The 16367-nt window shown below is 49.7% G+C and overlaps 3 protein-coding genes across 3 annotated transcripts; 2 read left to right on the top strand and 1 right to left on the bottom strand.

Annotated features, from left to right (window-relative positions):
* Window positions 1-4742: 4742 nt before the first annotated feature.
* On the top strand, window positions 4743-6397 carry FTJAE_13739 (multidrug resistance; the record flags this gene model as incomplete). The annotated part of the gene is made up of 2 exons (XM_037346912.1): window positions 4743-4904; window positions 4970-6397. 2 exons carry the CDS (start codon window positions 4743-4745, stop codon window positions 6395-6397), a joined length of 1590 nt encoding a protein of 529 aa, XP_037199250.1.
* A 3518-nt stretch (window positions 6398-9915) lies between these two features.
* On the top strand, window positions 9916-14211 carry FTJAE_13740 (uncharacterized protein; the record flags this gene model as incomplete). The annotated part of the gene is made up of 1 exon (XM_037346914.1): window positions 9916-14211. The coding sequence occupies one exon, from the start codon at window positions 9916-9918 to the stop codon at window positions 14209-14211; it is 4296 nt and encodes a 1431-aa protein (XP_037199251.1).
* Window positions 14212-14763: 552 nt separating this feature from the next.
* On the bottom strand, window positions 14764-15933 carry FTJAE_13741 (UTP5; the record flags this gene model as incomplete). The annotated part of the gene is made up of 1 exon (XM_037346915.1): window positions 14764-15933. The coding sequence occupies one exon, from the start codon at window positions 15931-15933 to the stop codon at window positions 14764-14766; it is 1170 nt and encodes a 389-aa protein (XP_037199252.1).
* Between the last annotated feature and the right edge of the window lie 434 nt (window positions 15934-16367).

Below are 16367 nucleotides of genomic sequence, written 5' to 3' on the forward strand. Positions count from 1 at the left end.
GCACTGATATCAATCACATCCTTCGTATCTGGCTGGGCACTGCATTTGCTCTTTGTTGTTCACAAACAGTGCGCTCACCTCAATCTCTTGACACCGTGAGGCTCACGATAGTGTCTCTGGTGTCTACCCCAGCATCAAAAGCGGTTTCCCCGTGGGAACCATATCTCATTGATTCTGTCAAGCCTAGCCCAGACCAGCTCTTGGTGGGGGTGTCTTGGAGACCGTCAGGACCATGGTGGGGTTTCATTAGCATGGGATATCAGGAGTAGATGGACAGTGTGAGAGTCGCAAGAGTCAGGATATTACTGTGCTGAGGTCATCTTTCAAGGCCACGATAGCACTCAGCTTCACATCTGACTCAGAACATACAGTACTTTACTCTTGAGCTCACACAGGTTGGTTACTTTACTCAATGTCCTTTGATTCATTCATGTACTCAGATTAATGGCAGTATCAGCTCCCCACGTCCAACAATTCCAATCCCACCATCCTGCAAGCAATCGTCCCTCCTGTGGCTTTCATCAACCAGGCCTCTATGATCTCATCCCAGGACCAACCCGCGCAATAAAACACCGTACATAACCAAGCCAAGACCTCGAATACAGGCTCGCCACCCGCCGTCCGCGTCCGCCCGGGGGCTCTGTTGGTGTTCCCGCCCGGGCCCCGAAGCCGCAGAGCCCCGGTGAGAAACAGCCATCACAAGAAACCTGGAAAACAAACAAATGGACATCGACCCGCTGCTAGGGATTGAGGTTCCTGCAGTTCCGTCCTCACCGACTATTCCATGCTCCATCTGAACCGAAACTCTGAAACTACTGTATTGTCAAAAGTCTAGACAACTATTTAGATCAGGACAAACTGAACTAGACATGCACAAAACATCAAAAGAGGTGTAACCAAGGTCCTCACTAAAAGGCCCGTAAACTCGTGGCCATTGTGGCGACCAGTCCGGGCAAGAATAAAGACAAGAATTCTCATGACTTTGTCTCTTCTCTTTTCTCAAAGACCGCTGGCAACACTTCTGGCTGTAACGCTGTAACCCTCCATCGCCAGGTCCGCAGGGTTCGTTATCTCACAGGCGTCACACCCTCGCTAAGCCAGAGTCTCAAGGGCGCCCCCTTTCTCTGCTGTGAGATCTGATGTTGGTTGCAGGTGCAGCCCTAGATGCGTGTTACTGTTGAGGTTCTGTGTTACACGGCAGCCACGCCATGATTTCGTTGAGGATGAACTGGAATTTAGTCTCAGAATGTCCCGGCGATTGTTTCTTCGCAAAGTGAGTCAGTGTAATTGGCATGGGGGTATTTCCGTGTTATTATGTCTCTTTAGCTGAAATTGAAGCTATCGTGAAAGTTCAAGAGCGTCTACTTTGTAAACTCAACCCCCCCACGCGACACCTCCATTACAGAGTTATCTCATGCGGGCACGCAGCACACACACTTTGATATACCGTCACATCCAAAACAGCCACTCACACTTCTCAACTTGACAACCCTCCATCACAATACGATACCGTAGCGTGCGTGCGTGCGTACTGTACTCTAACGTTAGCTCCATTTCTCCAGCGGCTTCCGAAAGCGATAACTTGAGAGACAACATCCACGGATCTGAGCACAGCAGCCACAACGAGCCGTTGCATTCGCTCTCCACTGCAGTGCAACAAAGCAAAGCAAAGTAAAGCAAAGCTTCACTTGTTTCCATCACCGACCGCTCAGATCCCTTGCTTTACAGTGCAGTTCGCCCCGTTGATCCCCCGCACTCACCGCATCAGCCCGCCCTGGTTCAATGCTTGTTTTCCGGAAGCCCTGCCGTGAGCTAAAAGTACACGAGACCCTCTAATCATCATGGATCTGAACCTCCGCCATTTCATATCACGAACAAACACGAAATCCCCCAGCTCTTGGAGTTTTTGCCTGTCCCTACCCAACTGCTGAGCCCACGCTCTCCTGATGTCGTCGAGTTAAAATTATCCTGGTCCGTCGAATCAATTGCGGCTCTTTTATCCCGTGCCCCTTGGCCTCAGGTGATATCCGCATCTTGTTCCAGCTTTGTATTTATCCAATAACACGTGGGCTATTTTCCATGCCATCTCACTTTTGGCAATTCGGTAGAATTGGGTTTCGGTCCTTAAGAGAAAAAGTAACATGACTTGTGTTTCTGAGATCTTGATGACTTACATGGATCTCTTTGTCTTGTGGTGCTGCTTCATGCACACCGCTTGAAGACTGAAACCCTGGCCTCTTTGTCTTGCTGTGTTCTGGAGAAAGTTGGTTGCTTCATCTCTCCTTTGACCAAGGGCTCAATGCTCCTCTTTGCGACATCTCAAACCGTGGCAACGAACCTCTTGGCCTGTGTTATGTATCACATGGAAGTCGTGGTACCCCAAACTGCATCGAGATGTCTCACTTCCCCATCATTTCACGCCGAAGTCGGCATAGTTATCTCATTCACGGAGTAAACTTCCAGCTGAGATCACTTCCAAGAGATACTTACCCCATTATCTTGAGATCAACTCCACTCGCCATGTGTTCCCAGATTCAAGTTCGCCTCCCAATTCTCGATAGGCCTAGAGCATCAGCCCTGAGTTAACCTTTTGTGCAAACAAAGCCCATTGCCTTCTGGAATGCAGCTATACCATCTGGCCAACCGGCTGCGTGAAAAGTGCTGATCTTCAACCACGGATCATGAAGGGTCCGTCGTACAGTCAGAGTTCACGACGTCAGTGTTTCCCCGAGTCGTGCTTCGAGATCTACTAGTCTCGTTTCACATGCACGACTCGTTGAGCTGATCTGTATCGATTTGCAATTGATCTTTGCGGAGAAGCGGAGAGTGGTTGTTTCGCAGGGTCTTGTCACCACGTCAAGCTTGTAACTTTATTCCAACGAGTCACTGTACTTCTGAGATTGTCCCTTGTGAAGGGAGTCACTGTGTAACGTTGGTAGGATATCACCATCTGCAGTATTCCATATCACGATGGAAGCGCCCGTTCTCAATGTGATGATCATTCGTGTTGGGCTCCTTCACCCCGAAAGCTTTTCGTATTAAGCGCTGGTATTGGCGATCTACAAATAACAACCATCGATCTGGGTAAAATATTCTCTACGATGTTACGATCTCCTCGATTGGGGTCGATCTTTGCTTCCTTATGGGAGAAGTATGGTTTTCAGCACATGCGCGACTTACGCTTAAAGCTCCAGGGTAATGCAAGCTGCACGACCATTAAAACGCAAGGCGATCATCCAGGTCAACGACAAGAGTTGGGACCGTTCTCTCGATAAATCTCAGAATGCTGGCCAAATTAGCCATGTCTGTCGTTTTCCTTGACTTTTTCAGTCCGATGCTGTCGTTGGTAGTGAGCTGTGATATTGGGGAACCTCACAGGCGATCCGACATGGACGTAATGATAAAGGGCAAATACTGCATGAAATACAAAGGGTTCCTTCTGTACGATCATGGAGGTCGGTTGAATGCCATCATCCTGATCAGTAAGAAACATCGACATATTTTGTTACATCAAGCTCCGGCGTGCGATTTGAGTAGTTAAACCTAAGACCAGTAGACAACACAAGCATGCGAGCTTGGTTGGCATGGAGTTGTCTTTATGTTCTCGAAGATAAGCATATGGATGATACCCTGAATAAGACTAACTCTTTTTGGGCAATGAAATGCAGTCTCTCGGCAGAATGGCAAGCTGTCGATGGTACAGCATCATGAAGCCGTATTGAGTTCAAGAACCACAGCGATGTCTCTTGCATCGAACAAGACTGCAGGCACTCTTTGGCTGAGGAGTCATACTGCTCATTCATGCTGTATTCCATCGAGCCAGCGCTTAGGTATATTCCATAAACAAATAACTTGTCGAAAGGTCTTCAGGACACCAGGCAACGAATTCTGCCGAGTTAAAGAGAGAGTTCGCGATGTTAAACTTCACAAAGAGCCCCAAGTCAAGCAAGGATCAGTTCATCTGCCAATCAACTGCCGATCCCCACTCCCCGGAGTCCTCGCGACCCTCGGGAAGCGGTAGATGAGGAGATTGATAATTCTGAAGCAAAATCCGGGGAAATATCATCGGATAATGCATAGTTCAGAGGAGGAATGTAGGACCTCTTCTAAGAGTGAAAAAATATTTAGGCAAGTTTAGTGTATGTTAGCAACCCTTTAGGCCAGTTTATTTTGGCACCCTGATTGAACGTCGATTGGTGTTACTCAGTGAGTCAGAGTAAATGATCTGAGCGGTGGCATCAAAAACACCATGGATTTCTCCGAGCTTGTTCTTTTTCCACGTTATTGAGTTGAGCATTTCTAATGAAGCTGATTAATTCAAAAAAAGAATTAATAATCTCATCTTAGAAATTCCTGCACCGGGTCGTCATAAATATCACCCAAGGCCCCAGAAACCTCAGCCAGGTCGTCATCTTACGCCCTCAACTCCACGACTCGGTCGTCATATTAGCAAAAACAGCATCGCCTCGGGCGTCACATCGGCATTTAACAAGCATTTTCTCGCTCCCTCGAATCGAATGTTTTGTCAGCTAGACAGGCCGCTATACCGAAGGAGGCAATTTTTCCCACCCTCGATCCACTCGCCAAGCATGGTTAATGACGGGCAAGCGAGATTCAAGATACTACAAAGTGTGATGGCATCCTCTTCTTTTTTTTGTATTATAGCCTCGGTGTACCATTAGACGGTTGAATACTACTATTATCTCTTATTGTTATATACTATCTTCTCTTATGTGCATATCATGAGTCGAACTGATGAAGAGAACCCCGGGGTCCAGGCTGGACGGAGCCGGGACTCTTCTATGGATGTCGAGAAGCTCGGTCGTCAACGACCAGAAGTGTTTAAGTCAATATGGGCCGAACTAGGGTTTGGTTTCTCTGTGTTCTGTTCTATGTTAATGGCCGTAAGTTCCATATCTCCTATTCCTTTGTGTCAACCACTGTTCAACGCAGGCACTGACATCATCAGGAATTCTTCGTCAGTGGATTTCATGTTATCCTTCCACCATTAGCTGAAGAACTCAATATCCCAGCTGCTTCACAAACATGGCCCTCAAGTGTTTTCTCTCTTATCACAGGAGCAATGCTTCTACCAATGGGCCGCCTCAGCGATATGTATGGCGGTTACATCGTCTTCAATGGTGGCCTCCTGTGGTTCATGCTCTGGGCACTCATTGCAGGATTCAGCAAGAACTACATGATGCTCATCTTCTGTCGAGCTCTTCAAGGCTTCGGCCCTGCTGCATATCTTCCTGGTGGTGTTATGCTGATGGGCAAATTCTATCGTCCAGGACCTCGAAAGAATCTCATCTTTGCTTTGTACGGGGCCTTTGCACCCCTGGGGTTCTTCTTTGGTATCTTCGTTGCAGGTCTAACAGCAGAGTATCTTGACTGGCGCTGGTACTTTTGGATCGGTACTATCATTTTTGCCGTTGTGTCTTCCGTTTCCCTTCTTGCTGTCCCTTTCGACTTCCGCGATAGAAAGACTGATATCCCCATGGATTGGTGGGGTGTTGGAACTATCGTCCCTGGCCTTCTCCTTGTTGTCTACTCTCTGACAGATAGTTCACATGCCCCCCACGGCTGGGCTACACCCTATATCATCGTCACACTGATCCTCGGAGTCATGTTCCTAGCCAGCGCATGGTACGTCGAAACGCATAAAGCTCGAGTTCCTCTATTGCCCGCCGACCTCTTTGCGCCTAAGGGGATGAGTCGTCTGCTGGCTGTGCTCTTCATGGCCTTTGGCACCTTCGGCCTCTTCCTATTCTACTCAAGCTTCTACATGGAGTTGGTATTGCACCGATCACCACTCATAACTGCGGTCTGGTACATCCCTATGTGCGTTGGTGGCCTCATCATTGGCACCGTTGGAGGCTTCACACTACACTTCCTACCAGGACGAGTGCTGTTGTTCATCTCGTCCTTGGCCAATGCAATTACCATGTTACTGTTTGCACTTATGCCTGAGAATCCCAACTATTGGGCCTGGGTTTTCCCGGCAATGGTTTGTTGTACCATCGGCATCGACATCACTTTCACAGTCAGCAACATCTTCCTGACCACCAACATGCCAAGCTATAGACAAGGGCTCGCGGGAGCTCTAATCAACAGTGTTCTCTTCCTGGGGATCAGTTTCTTCCTCGGTATTGCAGACATTGCGGTTGCAGAAACGGCGAACCTGGGACTTCGAAAAAGCTACAAGGTGGCATTCTGGCTGGCCTTTGGCGTGGCATCGATTCCTTTGCTCTTCATCCCGTTCATCCAAATTGGGTCCGCTAAGAGCGAGCTTACAATGGATGAGCGGCAGAGATTGGAGAATCCACCATCTGTTAGAGAGTCGGAGGCAGAGCAGGAGGCAGAAACACAAGCACAACCACAGGAGCCCAAGACTTGAGGTATTTAGAGAGCAAACAGCTCTGACCTAAACTTAGAGTGTCAAAATAACCCAATATAACAAGATATAAATCTATACTAAGTCTACCTAAATTTACCTCAGTCTTTTTGTCTCTCAGAATCGAGGTCCTAGATTTTGTTGCTTCCCCTGATCCTCGAAAAGGGAAAGCGGCCACTATTCATGCTACATGCTCTCTAATACTTGAGAAATGCCTTTTCACTTGCATAAAACCTTGTTTAAACGCTTATTGCACATAAAGGGCGAAAGTATACCACCGTTGAGTGTAATAAATCTGTTGATATGCGGTTGAGTAAGATCTCCCCAGGCTATAACACAAGGTTAGATCGAGGTACCGATCGAACTTACGCGAGGGAAACGTGATTTACCCCATCGGACATTTCATCAAAACTGCAGTGTCAAAGCTAGAACAGAAGTAAGTACCCTAGGAGACCTATAGAGCAACATGAGTCAAGATAATAGTAGAAATGCTCTCCTAATAATAGAGCCCCAACTACCGTTGTTTCAGGACATCCATAACAAAAACGTGACCCGGCAACCCGGGTTTTGGACAAGAAGCCGATTGCAACAGTAATGTCACGATGTAACTGGACCCTCCGGAAGATAGCGGCTCTCTTACGCAGAGTTGAGTTGTTTCTTGGTTTCAGAGGTTACCATTTTAGAGCTGCAACGCAGATGCAAAGGACCACATGCCCCTGCATGAAATGATGAGATAACAACGTATTCCCTGGCTGCCACCTGTGTAAATGACCAGGATCCAACGTGGTGAACCAGGGTTGCAGGCGCCACAATGTGGTTTTCTGCAACAGTGGCTGGCAAGATAATGAAACCAACAACGGGTCTGCGAACGGCTGTTTTACAGATGAGAAAACGTTGGCAAGAGTTTGTGTCGTTGAGGCTTGGCCGTTGCGAACTGATGGAGGCGTTTTTGATGTTGAAACCAAGGTGATCCTGATCAAAACGGCCCAGAGCTCTGGTGTGCCCATTAAAACCCCTGTCGATGATCGAGATTGAGAGGTGGCCAAGATATCAAAATTCTTGATATGTTATTACCAGCCAAGGCATTGCTTACCACTTGATGATTTATTGCTGTAAGCGATACGGCACGGGTCGAGCTCAAAGTCTGACATTCGCCGTCATCATGGTCGAATCTTGATGCACACCGTTCGTTTTCCACCGCGACATTGCTTCAGCCAAGCCCAAGCCCAAGCCATCTGCGGCTGCTCTACAGTCTGAGCGGAGCATCCCAGGAACTAGCACTAAAGGTAGCATTGAGCCTATGGGAAACCTCAAAAGCCATGAGGAACGGGGACTAGAAACTTGGCCGCGAGTGGATTCTTCGGTAGAGTTGGCGTTGAAATCCTCTGCCGCTTCCGGGGAACCAAAAAAACAGGGCACGACATGACAAAAAGATGGTGGGTATCTGTTCCAGCGTAGGATTCGACAGTTATCAACGGCGCTATCTAAAGCCACAGTCAGAAAATGGCATCTTGTTGATGGTCATTGGAAGATTATCTGTTGTTTTGCTAGATCATGGAGGGTAGAGAAATCTGGGGGATAAGCCTGGGCCCGCATGCGAAACGAGGTAAAACATGCGAGGGAAAAGTCTTCTTTTTTGTTTCTTTTTTCGGTATTAAATCATTGGTCGACGGGGAGAAAAGAAGGATCAAGCTTGTGGAGACTGGCGTTTCTAGCTTGCGATGGTTGGTCGAGTTACATTGAATGGATGGAAGAGAGAAAAGAGACCCATAGCATCGCGATCTGGTCATTTCTTACAGAGTCAAAGAGATCCAATCTCTGAGATGGGTACAAGATGGGCATTATTGTCAAGGAATTAAGGGATGCTGTTGCTGCAATATCAGCTGAGCCCTATAGCACATCGCAAGCATGCATTGGCTTATCAGACTCTCCCTTTAGCATTGATCAAGTTAGACTTGTTCATGGGCGGGTTTAGTGTAGATTGAAGAGTGTGACATCCCATGCCGTTTTCAATCATTGTGGTAAAGCTGCATATGCCTTGTCCGAGTAAAGCTTCAACTCTGTTTATACGTTTTAGGTTAAAGATTATTTACATTGACTTTTCCGTAAACAACATTCGCTCACTCACTCATTCTTACTATGCGCGATTCATAACGTCTCATCCATCGAGTTGAACTGAATTGACCGATGAAAAAGTCTTGGTATCGTCCCACTTAAGTCAACGGGCAAGCATCCTTTCTCCAACTGCCAACTTTTTACAACTTTGCGACATTGGGATCCAATTCAGTCCTTCTTTTCTTCTTTTGCGCCGATACCATTGTTACGCAACCACAACAGACAGTGGAGGCCAATCTCTCTGCCAACATCAGCCGTACCGCGACTTGTACAACTCTGACTGACCCTTTATCTCGTTGTTTGCTTCTTGTACTCCTGGGACCTTGCGTACTTGTCTGACCCGAGAGGTACATACACGACCGTGCATTGCGCTTCAACGCTTATATCGACTCGTTTTCTCAAGCTTCCTCGTTGCACTGCGCCTGCAAATGCGAGCCGTCAGGTACGAGCCAATTCTCCTCGTAGCCACGTTTTCTTTTCTCTGGTTCCCTGCATCGTCTCATTTCATCTCATGTCTGGCTTCTTATTTGCTTGCTCTCTGTCGTTGTCTTTGTCTTGAGTTGCGGGCCTTTCCGAGCGTACCTGGTTCGCTCGGTACCTGGATCATCCTGTCTCTCCATGCGACGCGACCCAGCATTGAAACACCAGGATACCTTTCCGCTTGGCTTGTGCTTTGCGCTACACTACCAGTTCGATCCAGCTAATTCGTCTTTCCTTTGTCAGTGCAAGTCTGTGCTGCGCTGGCGATAGTTATTATACTCTCCAGCCATTTCCGTCTTGCTTATATCAAAGTCGACTTTTGGCTTCCCGCCTTGTTCCCGTTGCTACAAGGACCCCTGCCTTCAAATATCCGTTCGTCAAACTCTGAACAAAAGTCTCGCCGTTTTGGTCCAGCCATCCTAACTTTACTTTTAGACATATTTGCGCTGTCGCGCCGTGACCTTTTGTTTCCCAATTCTCTCCATCCAACAGCTTCAAGAGCTTCAACGTCCCTGCGCTCGAGCTCTCGACCCTGGTCTGACACCGGCTTCCCACTATCGCAAACTACTACCGAAACTGCGATACCTGCAGCCAGCTATCATTATAGCACACCGACTACAGCCCAGCATATCATGGGGTGCTGACCCGTGACCTTTCATTACCACACTACAAACTACAGTCACTTCGATAACAGCTGTCAGTGCATTCGCTGTGCTGCGCTGCTGCGCCGTTCGTCTTCGATTACATTCGGGTACTTGGAACCGAATCTGGACAATCTTGCCCATTTATATCCAATTCCCTGTCTGGCACGGCGATCTGGATGCTAAGCGCATCCTTGCTTGATAAGAATTAACACAAAGGCAGCTTCCTCCCTGCCTTGTTCGGCTGGCGCAGGATCGCTCGACTTTTGCGCTCACCAATCAATCATGACTTCTCCAAAGGCTACCATATCTGACCGCGGCCAAGAGAACGACGACACCCTTATAGAACCTGTGCTATCGTCTCCTCTCTCAACGCCCCAAACAACAAGTCCTGAGCTGGTCTCGTTTCAGTCGCTGGCCGACCAAACATCTACACCACTCAGCATCATGGACGATTCATGCTTTCTCGACATCGACAAGTTCATCGCAAGCGGTCTCGAGCCAAGCAGTGTTAGTGCTGGCCTCGACAGACCTACAGCGCCATCCAGCCAATCGCCAGTGATTATAGCGGGGTCGCCCGCTAGACCCTCAGACCCCAGCACTAAGAGCCAGCGCAACGCAGATCCTCTTGGATGTACAGGGACAGATACAGATGGCGGCCTCGCCGAACAGACACGTGCCGCTCATGAGGTCAATGTTTCTGGATCAATCGAGAAGGAATCAAAGTTACAACAAAACTGTAATCGGCAATCGTATCGGAGGTCCCATGAGTACGTCCAAACAAAGCCATTAGAGGTCACTGCGCAGCCAAAAATCATCTCGCCAGCGGAAGCTGCATCAAATACGACAGGCTTCGCTACCCAAAATAGCACCGCCCCATCAAATACCGGCGAGCCCAGTCTTGGTTTCAGGGGCCTTCATTCCGATCAGCACGAGTATCGAATAGATAGTTCGAGCAAAAATCAGCAATACGAGACTGCTCTTGCATCTATAGGGCCTTTATCGGTGGAAAGGCTCCCTGCGTCAGGGATAGCCACAGCACAGGCACAGGCACGCAGCCACTGTAGTGCTCCTCAAAGCGCCACCCAGGCCATGTCAAGCACGGCCTCCACAGCACAGGCACAGGCACGCAGCCACTGTAGTGCTCCTCAAAGCGCCACCCAGGCCATGTCAAGCACGGCCTCCACTAGCAACGATTCCGTTCCCCCTGGGCATCAAAGACACCGCACCGGACATTCCTCACACGACTCCCGCGACAACGACTTTCCTCCCTTTCACACAACATCCCATTCTTCTCGAGTCGGTGGCATTAAACTCGATACGAGTTTTGTCAAGCCTACGCCAAGGCCTATTGTCCGTACAGCGCCCGACTCACCTTCGCTCAGTATCCAACATCCAACTCCCGACATTACCTCCCAGGCCCGATCTGGAGCATACGTCGGGAACATCGCACAACTCGAAGCGACCGCCGAACGATTGTCTATGACCAGTTCCATCGACGATGCGATTCGAGATTTACACACTGAATTAAAGCGATCCGATAGCAGACGTTCCTCCATCCTTGCTGCCAGCGTCAAAGCCTCTGGGTCCATTGACGATTACACCAGTAACCCTGGTTCCGCTATCGAACAACTAAGACGACATCCTTCCATCGCTTCTTCCATCGTTTCTACAAATAACGCCGCACGCCACGGTGGTTATTCCCCCGGTGGATACGTACTCTCGCCTAATCACTCCTTTACCGGACGTCTTCGATCAGGATCCAAGAATTCGGCTGGCCGACCAGACTTTGATCTAGATACAGTTCTATCCCGTCACGGCCCAGGCAAAGCATCTGTTAGAAGTGTCCGGTCGACAAAGGTCTCGCTTGCCGAGATATCGGAATCAGAGCCTATTGCACTAACCCAGGACGTCCTCGACATGGCCGACAAAACACCGGTCAAGAACCCTGAGGGTGAATCTCTCCTCCCTGATGAGCTCCGCGATGCCAATATGCCCGCCACCGACGTATTCCAAAACATGATGGGTGACGACGATTTTATGACCTCCAAGAACGAGCGCTCGCACCCTGATGCGAGCACTGGTCTCCTTGCCGATCAAGAGTCTAGGGATCCTCAGCGACCCGGAAGCTCACATTCAGATACAACATTCCAACAATGTCAGGATGCATTTGGCGACTTTGATGGCGTCCATTGGGTGCCTGAACAAGATGATCCTTACTCCCTCCCTGATGACTTGGAGCCTCAACCCCAGCCTCGACCTCGACAGCGACAGATGAGCCATTCCGAACATGTTCGGCCACAGTCTTACTTTGACCCGGAGTCCGGTCAACAAATGCTCTATTACCCTGCGCGGGTTCCCGCTATGCTCAATCTGCCCCCCAAGCTGTCCAATAAACCCAAGGCCAATGAAAGAAATAAGCGACGCTCCCAGGTGATGAGTGCTATGTTTGAAGGCAACAGGCAATCGAAGATGTTGGACGCCGATGCAAAGGCACAAGAGCGTGATACTACGAGAGATTCCTGGCTCCCTGACCCTCTTGCTGGTCATCGAGAATCATTTGCTGCTTTATCATCCGACGGATTTGGCAATTTGGGACAGGAACCAGAGACAATTCGTTCTGTCCACTCGGACCAAGATGTTCCTCCTGCTGTGCAACCTGAAGCCAATGTCAATGCTCCGATTGAGACACTGAGGCGCCCTCAACGGTTGTCTCGGAACGAACTTGACAAGCGAAAGTCGAGAATGTCAAACTTGCCTCCACAACTCAGAGCAAGCGCCTACTTTGATCTACCCGACAACACACAAGGAGAGATCGAGGTTAAGGACGGCTCAGCCATGGCCACCCTTGAAAGCATTCTAGATGCTTCGGCAAACGCCCCTGTCAGTGCATTTACCGATCACGAACGCGCCGGCAGACTTGGAAAGGAAGTCTACGGCAAAGAAAAGAAGCGAGCTTCAGTTGCTGCATCCACGGTTCTTGAGCCTGAAGGCGATAAGAAACATGCCAGAAAGCGTTCCTCTTTTATGTGGCTTGGCAAACGTCACAGCCATGTTAGTGACGATGACAAGGATCATAAGTCAGAGTCTGGGCTGGGACCGGTCAATGCTGACACGAATGCGAATGAGCACGACGGACTAGCCCGCAGTGTCGATGGTCGTAGCGATGGCCATGTTGATGATGAGCAACAAGCCGCCGAAGAAGCTGAGGACCTGTCTGAGGAGGAAGGCTACAATGGACCCCCAACGACACTCCTGGCCGAGTTACAGTTGCGAAAGCAGCAGCAAAAAGAACGTACCCAGCGAACATTCCCAGGAGGCATGCATGCAACACTGTTAGAGATGGATGCTGTTGCCGAAACTCAGAAGAAGGCAAGAAATAACAAGCGTATCAACCTGGCATGGGAAGAAGGCCAGGCACAAGCTGCTGATGAGGATTCCGATGATGAGGATATTCCTCTGGCTGTCATTGCAGCACGTAACCAAGGTGCAAAGAATGTTATGGATCTTCAACGCCCTATTGGTTTGATGGAGCGCCGTGAGATGGAAGAGAACGAACCCCTCAGTCACCGCCGAGCTCGTCTGCATGGCCAGGATCCTCGATCTATGGTGATCAGTCACAGACCTAGCATGAACAACCTCAGTGCCAATCATCTTCCCACGACTCCTCATTCGGCACACCAATCTGTTGCCCAACTTTCCGTACAAAACGCATCGACTGAGCCGGATGATGAATTTGAAGGAGAGACTCTTGCTGATAGAAAGCGACGGCTTGCAGCCAAGGAAGAAGCAGAGAACCTTCTACCTAAAGCCCGACCTGTCAGCAGTGCGTTCTCCGTTGAGCTCCTCAATCAATTCGAGGACCCTGAAGAGAAGAAGAAGAAAGAGGAAGAGAATAAGCCCAAGGCTGGCGAGGAGGAAACCCTGGGTCAACGACGAAAACGGCTACAAGCTGAGCGAGAAGCCCGTGAGCGTGAGATGAGTTTCAACCAGCTGAACGCCAGTGCCGAAGAGGCTGAGGCACCAATCCCAGGAATCAATGGGCGAATGCACCAGTTGTCCAGTGTCCTCTCTGCCCATCCTAAGAGGGAGACCAACCAAGCTCAGGAGGAGCGCGCTCGTATGGAACATGAGAGGAGGCTTCTGAGAGAGCGTGACGCTAAGATGGCCGCTTATCGAAGCCAAATGCCGCAGGCTCTCGGTGGCCCTAGCAATGCGCAATCTGGAGGTTACCGTGGAGGTACCTTCAACAATGGTCTTGGTGGCCAGAACTCCCAAGCAGCCATGTCATCTCCTGCCCTCCATACGCAACTGTTCAACCAACCAGCTCTTAACCACCAAAAGAGTGCTGTGTTCAGTACTTATGGGGCCCCGATGCAGCAAGCCCCATATGGCGGCTCAGCTACGAACCTGGGTGCGATGAACATGGTGTATAATGGCATGCCCAACGGCATGAACCCTTATGGCGCTGGTGCCATGAGTGTTTATGGCGGAGGCATGTTGCAACCTGGTATGCAAATGCCTGGTCAAGGTGGTTCTACCAACAGAATCGAGCAGTGGCGTCAGGGTGTTCACCCTTAAGCAAGTCAATAGCATATCGGCTGTTGACATGGTCTGCAAGTACCTTTTCTAAGACGACACATCTGGAAGATACATCTAGTGTACTATTTTGAGGAAACATAGAAGGGAAGGGGAAGCTTTTTACAGCATTGCTATCACTGGTGTTGTGGATAGAGGTCAATGGGGGGATAACATCTTGAGAGGAATTTGCTTTTTCTTGTTCTGCATGGCACCTAGCATTGCATGGCGCTGGAAATACTTGCGACGCTGGAAGGGCACAGCTATTTTTTTTGACAATCTAATCGTTTTAATATGTTTTTCTGGGATTGCTTCTTCGATCCGGTGGCATGTAGTTTTAGACTAGGAGCATGAACACGATGATATGACCAAAACTACTCAAGTCCAAACGCTCAACAGTGATGCAATGCATGGGGAGGTATCAACTCGTCATATTGCAAGAAACAGACATACAGAAAAATTAAGCAACCCAATGTCTACAAGACCAACGCCAGGATGATAACAAGCTTCCCTCCCCCTTTTCAATCTTCTACATGCTTTTTGAATTCCTCTGCTTTACCTCCGCTTGCCGAAGCTACCAGCCGTCTTTTGCAATTTGGATGGTGGCGCAGCTTCAACATCGCTTTCCTCATCCTCACCCATAGACTCATCCACATCGTCATGGTTGACCTCATCCTCGTCCAAAGACTCCTCGGCATCACTATCGTCCTCCTCACCAGCTGAATCCTCCTCATCGTCAGAGTCACCAACAAAGCCGTTGGTAATAGGAACATCATCGTCTGAATCGTCAAACTCGGTGTCAAGACCTCGCCTTCGACCAGGTGTGCGCGCAGCATCGTCTTCACCCTCAACCCAGATAACATCCTCGTCATCTTCGTCAGAGTCCGAGTTATCGCCGTTGTGAAGACCGGGGCGCGACATCTTGCGACGAAGATCCATTTGACCCTCGAGCATATCGAGCTTACCCTTCAGGGCGAGGAGACTTGACAGACCCTTGGCGCGCTCAGCGAGAACCTTTTGCAGGCCACTCAGACTGTGGATAACCTTGGGCTGAGATGCGAGGGCACCACCGTGAGCGACTAGTGTCCACTGGACCCAAGTCATAAGGTTTCCGGCACGACCAGGGCGGCGGTACAAGCGAGCGGCGAGCTTGGTAAGAAGAGTGCCGGCGAGAGCGCTGTCGAGGCGCTCAATGGTGTTGCGGATGGTGGGGAGATCGGTGGTGTGCAAACACGACTCGAGAAGGTCTGTGTCGTCGGTACGGAGGGCCTGAGAGAGAACGGTGGTAAGGGACTGGTGTGTCGGGGGCACAATGGCATTTCGCGAAGGCTGGGAGACGACTGTGCCGTTGAGTGCGGAGGGCACATCAATGATATCGTTCTCTGCACGGAGAAGCTCTCCGAAAGAAGGCGATGTTCCCTCAGCGTCTGATTCCTCGTCGTTAGACTGGCCATTGGGCTTTTGCTTTGCGGCCTTTTGGCGGGTGCTTGTCACGGCAGTATCCTGAGCGGCCTGCTCCTCCTCTGGGCTCTCGGCATCGGAGACGTCTTCGTCGCTGTCGTTATCAGACGAGATCTCAATGGTCTCAACCTGCGAGGGCTGGAGGACGTCGGGTCCGGCGATGGAGGCCTTTGACTCGTCGATGATGGACTTGTTGGGAATTCGAGCGCTAGTTCTAGCGACGGGAGCAGCCAGCTTGACCGGCGCTTTGCGTTTTGTTGACATTATGAGTAGGTTTTGATGTGAAGCGCAGTAGGTGTCAAGCGGTCGCGTGCAGGGATTCGTCGATGATGGGATTCAGCGACTGATGATTAATTCAAGAAGCAAGATATTAATGCGGCCCTTATTTCTTGGGATAGTATCCTTTCCGTAATGAATGAGGAAAAGTGATACTGTTGAACGTTATCAATTGAAAATTTGACCAAGCCGTCGCTCAGTCTCGAGTGAAGGAACTTTTTTTCTGGAACCCCAGCTTGGCTCTGGTAGCCCCACAAGCGATAAGATTAGAGCAAGATGGTCACGTGTGATGCCACTAAGAGTGCCACAGGATGAGTCATGGTGTGGCTGTTTCTCTGGCTTCCATCGGCAAGGAGAATTATCCTGGCTGCTAAGAGTCCATGACTGGCCCAATGCGGCCTGACCTTGAGCTTGGGAGAGCC

Source organism: Fusarium tjaetaba, assembly GCF_013396195.1.
Source record: "Fusarium tjaetaba strain NRRL 66243 chromosome Unknown NRRL66243_c0000463, whole genome shotgun sequence".
Classification (NCBI taxonomy): domain Eukaryota; kingdom Fungi; phylum Ascomycota; class Sordariomycetes; order Hypocreales; family Nectriaceae; genus Fusarium; species Fusarium tjaetaba.